Genomic DNA, 7,548 nt, shown 5'->3' with positions numbered 1-7,548 from the left:
GATTATCACTTTATCATGCGAGAGTATAAAATGTTCGGTGACACCCGAACTTAGCCCTTCCTTACTTGTTTTTTTTAATTTCAACCAATGAAAATGTTGTTTTTCAGTGATTACTWAAACAGTGATCTAAATCGATCGAAAATCTTGCAAAATCATCAAAATGTAAGAAATTTATCATAACAAGCAAGAAAGGGCTTGCAAAGCCAACGAAATACCTTATGGTGCAAAACGTCACMMAGATGATCGAAATCCAGGCAATTATATACATATATAATTCATASACTGACCGACATATTCAACAAAAGCTTCGCTAAAAAACAAACAAAAATTATACATTTATAGTATGCTGGAGTTGTAGGTAGTATCGACCCGATTTTATCTAATTTTCTCAATACTACATACATGAATATGCCACATATTAATCAAATGTTCCTTGAGATTCATTAAGGTACCTCACAAATGTACTGTTCCCATTCATATTAGTTAAGCCACCCGAATGATATATCTTTATTATACGGTGGCCTTTTTATGTACAAAGATATACTGCTATCAATAAAACATTATCTACTATTTCCATTGACATAACTCACATCTAAGGCGATATATGCGTTTTAAAGTCAGGATGTTCGAAAATCGTTGTGAAAGGTACAATGGGAGCTAAGAAAATATTAACACTATTCAAACCATTTTTGAGAAACAGATATTCCATTATCAGGAAAAGATTATCCGTGATGATCAATTATATATCAAAGACATTTACCTATATTTGTCGTAAAAAGTCAATTATAACTAAGTACTGGAGCACATATTCCATACTTAGCGCCTTTAACAGTTGTTGTTGGACGGTGCATTATCGTGGCGAAAAMAATAAGAGTTGTCCGACCATAATTTCGGCCTCTTTTTATACCTTTGCAAAAAGTTGCTACAAAGTATTATAGTTTTATTCACCTGACGGTTGTACGTATCACTTAAAACTAATAGATATAGGGATATATATAGAATTACATATATATATATAAATGATCCGGATGACGAGTAAAGTTGAAATCCGGGTGACTGTCTGTCTGTACGACCGTTCGTACAAACTGTAACAAAGTTTGAGATATCTTGATGAAAATTGGTATGTGTTCCTTGGTACAAGAAAATTTGGAGCTCGTAGATGGGCGTAACCGCACCGCCGCCACAGGCATCGCAGTAGCAAAGGCACCTACGGAYAAAAAATTTTAAAAAGATGTGTTTATGTTAAATGTACATATCTCCTAAACTCCTAAAGCTGCAACAACCAAATTAGCTGCGTACAAATCTTATAAGAACTTCTACCGACAGTGTGAAAATGGATGAAATAGGAGGATGACCCCGCTCACTACATCCATAAATAATTACGCCAGAGACATTAAATCCCAAGACGGTATTAGAAGGCTTCATGAGATCGCGTTGAGAAAATGAAAATGAGGGTGGTATCCCATATCTCGGGGCCCGACCAACCGATTTCGACTAAATTTAGTACGTGTCATTTTAGAACATTCCCATATTACATTGTGAAAATATAAAAAATCGGACAAAAAACAACCACGCCTGCTTCTCATGTAACACAATTTAAAATTCCATTTGATTCTTTCACTTTCCAGTACACAAATCAAGAATTAATTAATATGAATAAAATTTGGCAATAATAATTCCCTTAAAGTATGGTACCTTTTGATCAAAAGTTGTGCAAATCCAACGAAAACTGTTCAAGACCCCAAGTACCGAATATGTGGGCCCCAGTATCTATATTTGACTTTTGACCGAAAATATCGGTCAATGTGGGAAATATATGATTGAAATTCAGCGATAATGCTTCTCTAATCCGGACAATACTGACTTTATGCTGAATATATCAGCCAATATCATCTTAAGGTATTTTCCCTGTTATAATTTTTGCAATTTGCATGAGTACTTGTTACGAATAGCTTCGCGCAAACGACGTATAACACTTAAATGGTTTTCCTTTTTGAGATTTTGGCCGGTCGAAAGGAAGTCGGTGTGCACCACACCTCGATAACCGAAGAAAACTGTCAACATAATATTGATTCTTGATCTGCTTTGACGTGGGTTTTTCGGTTTCGGATCACCACACCAAGCATATATCCAAGACTCATCGACAGAAATAATACGTTTCATGACATCCTCGTAGTTTTTAGTTTTTGATTTTCTTTGGTTATTCGGTCTGGATATTAATTACTTAATTAGAGCTTTGCAACGATTCATAAGAATAAAGGTTATGTCTGTCAATTTATAAAAATATAAATAGACAAATGGAATCACAATGAGATGATTGTTGTGCTAGTAATTGTTGTCGAAATTATAATAAACTTATAGAAACTTATATCAAGTAAAACTAAAAAAAATATGTACAAACATTTTGAAAACATATTCCGTTTTGTTTAATTACAGACATTTAAAAAGTCTGCCTGCTATTTAAAGAAGCGAGGTCGATCAAGTTGTGCTGATAACCACTTAACTCCATTGCCCAATTACTTCGTTCTCATGGGCCTTTGGACTTTCTGACTAGTGACGYTGTATTATAAATTCCAAATGTAGCTATACGCGAATGTTCATGGTCAATAATGTCTACGAAAGCATTTCTCTTGAAAAGAACATTTATTTTTTAGCAGAGCATCAAGCAGAATATCAATGACAGTTCTCGGCATTTGGTACCTAATTGAATGTGGAGTGATTGTGTAAATTTTGCTTTTATAGGCGTATGATTAAATGGAATGACAAGCACTTCACTTCCGCTACTTACATGTGTAGCACTTTTCAATGTCGTTTAACTTGCAGTGTTTTCGACTTCAAGTACTCGCGCCTTTGTATAAGTGTGYGCTTGACCATTCTTTGACCATAATAGCAATTAATGCAATTCGAGCAAATAATCGTAATTGGCAATTGATATGTTCTCGTTTAATTGAAGAGCGTGATGTTGTAACTTGAGTGCACGCGCACTTGGTACAATAATTCATAGGTTTAAATAGAGAATCGATATTTTGTTATTAATATAATTTACTCTTGAAGTATTATTCCAGACCTACATAATATGTATATATATATGTATGTCTAACGGGTGATTCAAGTAGAGGTACTTTTTTCAATAACTTTTTTCGACGAATCAAAGACTTATGCCTGCATAACGTTTGCAAATCGTACAACTTTATTACGAAAATTCACGTTCTTTAAAGAAGCGTTTCGCGCACTTCGATCAATTTATAGTCAACATAATCCGTTTACTAAGCGTACTATTCGCAACAGCTCCACCCATCTTCCACCGCGTGCGGTACGCAGTGAAGAATATAAACCAGCCGTAGCTGAGAATGGACCATCAAAAAATAAATGCCAAAAAATTTTCTTTCGAATGATAATAAACATTCCCCATTAAGTTTTAAAGTACCGTGTTTTTTCTTTAAAAAAATGGATAACCTCGAAATGGATAAACCTCTATTATTATATTATTCATTACGAATTTATTGATAGAATAMTCTAATTTCATTCAATTTTCAATATGTTTTGATCTCCTTATAACGAATTCCTCTTTAGAAGCCCATAATTTCCACGTCTTTAACTCTTTTTTTTTTTGCGTTTTCAATCTTACTATATTATAAAGAGTTTTATTTTGATTTTTATGTATGACTCCCTAGTCCGGAGCTAAAAGATTTATGATAAAAATCAATAGACAGAATGTCTACCACATACTTATTATTGGGAATTAAAAAATCCGCCATGCTTTAAGGGTATAAAATTCTTTAATGTAGATTATGAGTTCAACAAAAAATTGTGGATTACATGTGAAATTTACTTATACTTGTTATGTAGCGGATGTGTAACGATTTTACTTCGTTGATAAATGCAAGCGCATCCTAAAAAAGTCAAAGATAAATTTACTTGTATATCTCCCTCCAATCATGATCTCAGTGTTCACGTAAAGGATTAATAAATTGGCAATTTTAATATATATATATTTTAATATATTATTTTAAACACAACTTCACTTAAAAAACACCGTTTCAAACTTTGCTATATGTATTATGAGTATATAACTAGACTGCACTAACAATTGAACATCAAATGAGTTTTCAAATTAAAAAAACACATGACTCTCGTAAGTTCGCTTGGTGCAAAAATTAACCACTTTAATGCTTAAAACTGGAACTGAATCCTTGATATTTTATTGTATTATATTTATGTATGTATTATGTATATTTTATTGTATTATATATTATTGCAATATACTTCGCTCGTATCTCATTAACCTATTGCATTTTATTCATTGAATTCTTATACATATACATATAAGATAAATCAATGAAAATATTAATATTTTTACTATTTTACACTTTGTAGGTGGTAATCAGGAAATGTTATAATTTTCGAACATCCATCCGCTGAGAATATATAGGCTGTCAAGTATTTCTACCATCTATACCGAATAATATCATTACAACTATTCAGTTTAAGCCAGCACTATGCAGATTCTAAGATAAACTTATGAGTTGATAATATTTAAAGCAATCGCACTACAAAAGCAAAATTTTTTAGTTAAATGTGAAGTTTTAGAGCGAGGTATTCATTTGTAAGGTTTCACTGTTTGGAAATCGGCAGTACAATAAAAAAAACATACCAGCTTTGCTAGAAGCTTCATTGTCGCCCGCCTGGGTAAGTCGATCCGTCAACAAGGAATATAAGATCCCATATGTATTAATTATTCCAAATATAACTCCATTACATATAAAGGCACTAGTCATAACTAGCCACGCTCGCATACCGCCATCTGGGGGTTCATTCCCGTGAATGTCTCGACAACAGGGTGCTGCAATGTGTTCCGCGGATAGCGCTGGTTTTATAGCCACTCTGTTGATATGTGCGTCACTATCATTAGTAATTCCGTTAGAAGTAATAACTATAAGTCCTTTGGAACTGTTTGATTCGCTAAGAAGTTGATTTTCGCCCATAATTTACGAATAGATTTCCCAGTATCTATAATGATAAAAAGTAAATTACTATATAAATGTAATGAACACTTAAATTATTACTTTACGATATATTGGAATGATTGGAAGAAGTTTATGTAATATTCTGCRATTCGTATATGAATGCAATAAATATGTAATGAAATCTTAAATATTGACTTAACAGAAAACCTAATTATAATATTTACTATTTTACGCTCATGTCTAGCCGGTTAAACATAGGAATACTTTAATAAAAWGCTTTGTACAACAACATAGGGCGTTTGGTTAATAATATTCAAGAAATACTATATAATCTTTATCAAAATTAAAAGGAAAACATACTTAGGAATAAATAACATATTGTATTAGCAATAGGTTTTTTATTTTATTCTCATAACTTATATTTTTTAAGTATAATATCAAAGAAAATATAATTACGGATATCATTGATGACCTAAAATTGATTTCATTGCCGCATTGTCTAATATCTTATGGTTAAMTATTTTAACTTCTAATGTTTGTCACTTTGTACAGAAGTACGCCTACCTAACCTTATATCAATGTTTTTTCAAAATATTAATTTTTAAAAATAGCATAATAACATAATATAATGTTTTTTTAATAACTTTAACTTTGTATTTTAGTATCATATTAAATTCACTTTTCATTGATTTATTTTGAATGTATATTACACTAAATACTCTTAATTATTCAATAGTACTTATGGTACTTAGACGATTTTTTAATAAAACTTTTTACGATTTTTACTTCACCGTAACAAATTTTGATTCCGGATGCAGCAACGTACATACATACATACATATGTCAACAATATAAAACCMATGAATATGCGGCTTTACAAATTGTTAAGGAAGAAACGGAAATTATGTTATATGGTATAATTTTTTACAGTATTTACCGGCAATATGAATAATATCACACAATTGATAAATTGGTATTCGTTGTTGCCAAATAATCGATTATATTCCAGCTTATTACATATAATAATAAACTGTGTTCTATTCTTCAAAGATGGTTTGCAATTCAGAATGCATATTCTTCGTTGTACTTATATCTCACACGCCGTTAGTTTTAATTTATTCGACAAAAAACTGTTCAACTGACACACAAAATTATACAGCGAGCGCAAATCAAACCAACATAGCACCGCTGTAGTCAAACGAAGAATACTAAATAAAAGCAATTTGTAAAAGTACAAGTTTGAGTTTTTAGAGAGGCAAACATACCTCACACTGAATTTATACACTTTTGCAGGAATTCATACACTCATATCAACATCCGTATATTTAAATATATAGTAAGTAAGAATGTATTACACGTTGCATTGAGTGAAAACTCACCAGCTGATACTGAAAAGTATTGTCTTGGCGATGTTGTCATTAATGATAGGTAAATGTAAACAAAAAACAGTATGCATCTACCAGAGAGCACAAGCAAAAGCTTTCACACATGTAAAACCCAATGGGCTTCTATGGTGAAAACCCATGTTTAACTAAAGGGTATGCGTTTTAGGTATTTATTCACAGATCTAAATAAATACTTGACAAAGAGTACAATTGTAATAAATTACAAACTACTTCCCAAAACATTTAAAGTAAAAATCGCAGCGTTGCCATGTTAAAGCGAACTTTAAGATAATAAAAATTTTGATTTTTTTTTAATATCGTATCATCTTCACTCTATTGAAAGAATAAATAGATTGTTATGAATATTATCACCATCATTAGAAAGCTTTTTTTGTGATAGTTGGCGTATTGCCAGGACAGATCACCGACACCGATTGCATCAATACCTTCAGTAAATATTTTACTATGACTTTTCCGGTGTGCCAGGAACAAAAACTAAGATATACCTTCAAATGTTTCCAAACCTTTATTCATTGTTGGGGTCTTGGGTCCCTTTAGAGCACCCCTATAGGCACTATGAAAATGGATGAAATCGGAAGACAACACCTGTCTTTCCCGATATAACGGTACTGTTAAAAAGTCCTATAAAAGGGTCCTATTTAAACGCCCACTTTTAAGTGAAATCACTTATCTGGTTACTTGCTTCACTGATTGAAACCAAGTATATTATGACTTTCGTCTGCGAAATCGGGCTACAACGACGCCTAGTTCTCTTCTAATATAATTTTAAATTCCATTTGATTATTTCACATTCCAGTGTACAAATCAAGAAGCATTCTATAACGGTATGAAATTTTGCATGAAAAATGCCACCTTATAACTTTATAAATTGTCTTATTATAACCAAAACTATTCAAGATCGTAGGTATCGAATATTTGGAAACCATTATCTATAGTTGATTTTTTACCGAAGTAACGTAAAATGTATAATATAACATAATATAATAAGAACAATTATATTGGTAATTTACATATTTTGTTGACTTTGTAAATCACTTGAGGGATCGTGCCAGTGTGAAATTTTCGCGAATTAGATTTTTTTTTACATACACTGCACTATAGAAATCGTTCTTTCAAATTTGAAATCGAAATTCAAATTATTACGGTCGCTACAGAGTTTCTTGTAGAAAGGGAAC

The 7,548-nt window shown here is 31.8% G+C and overlaps 1 protein-coding gene across 3 annotated transcripts in view; it reads right to left on the bottom strand.

Annotated features, from left to right (window-relative positions):
• The window catches only part of LOC108970932 (monocarboxylate transporter 10), a 34,018-nt gene extending 27,821 nt beyond the window's left edge, over window positions 1-6,197 (bottom strand). For all 3 annotated transcript variants that reach the window (XM_018936673.1, XM_018936680.1, XM_018936665.1), the window contains exons 1-2: window positions 5,905-6,197; window positions 4,655-5,010 (exon numbers count right to left, since the gene is read on the bottom strand). In XM_018936673.1, coding sequence (XP_018792218.1) covers window positions 4,655-4,985 — 331 coding nt within the window. In that variant the 5' untranslated portion in view covers window positions 4,986-5,010; window positions 5,905-6,197. The remainder of the gene's footprint in view (window positions 1-4,654; window positions 5,011-5,904) is intronic.
• Between the last annotated feature and the right edge of the window lie 1,351 nt (window positions 6,198-7,548).

Source organism: Bactrocera latifrons, unplaced genomic scaffold (genome assembly GCF_001853355.1).
Source record: "Bactrocera latifrons isolate USDA-ARS-PBARC rearing strain unplaced genomic scaffold, ASM185335v1 scaffold_1072, whole genome shotgun sequence".
NCBI lineage: Eukaryota > Metazoa > Arthropoda > Insecta > Diptera > Tephritidae > Bactrocera > Bactrocera latifrons.
The sequence above is the reverse complement of the archived record's forward strand: the minus strand, read 5'-3'. Positions and strand labels throughout refer to the sequence as shown.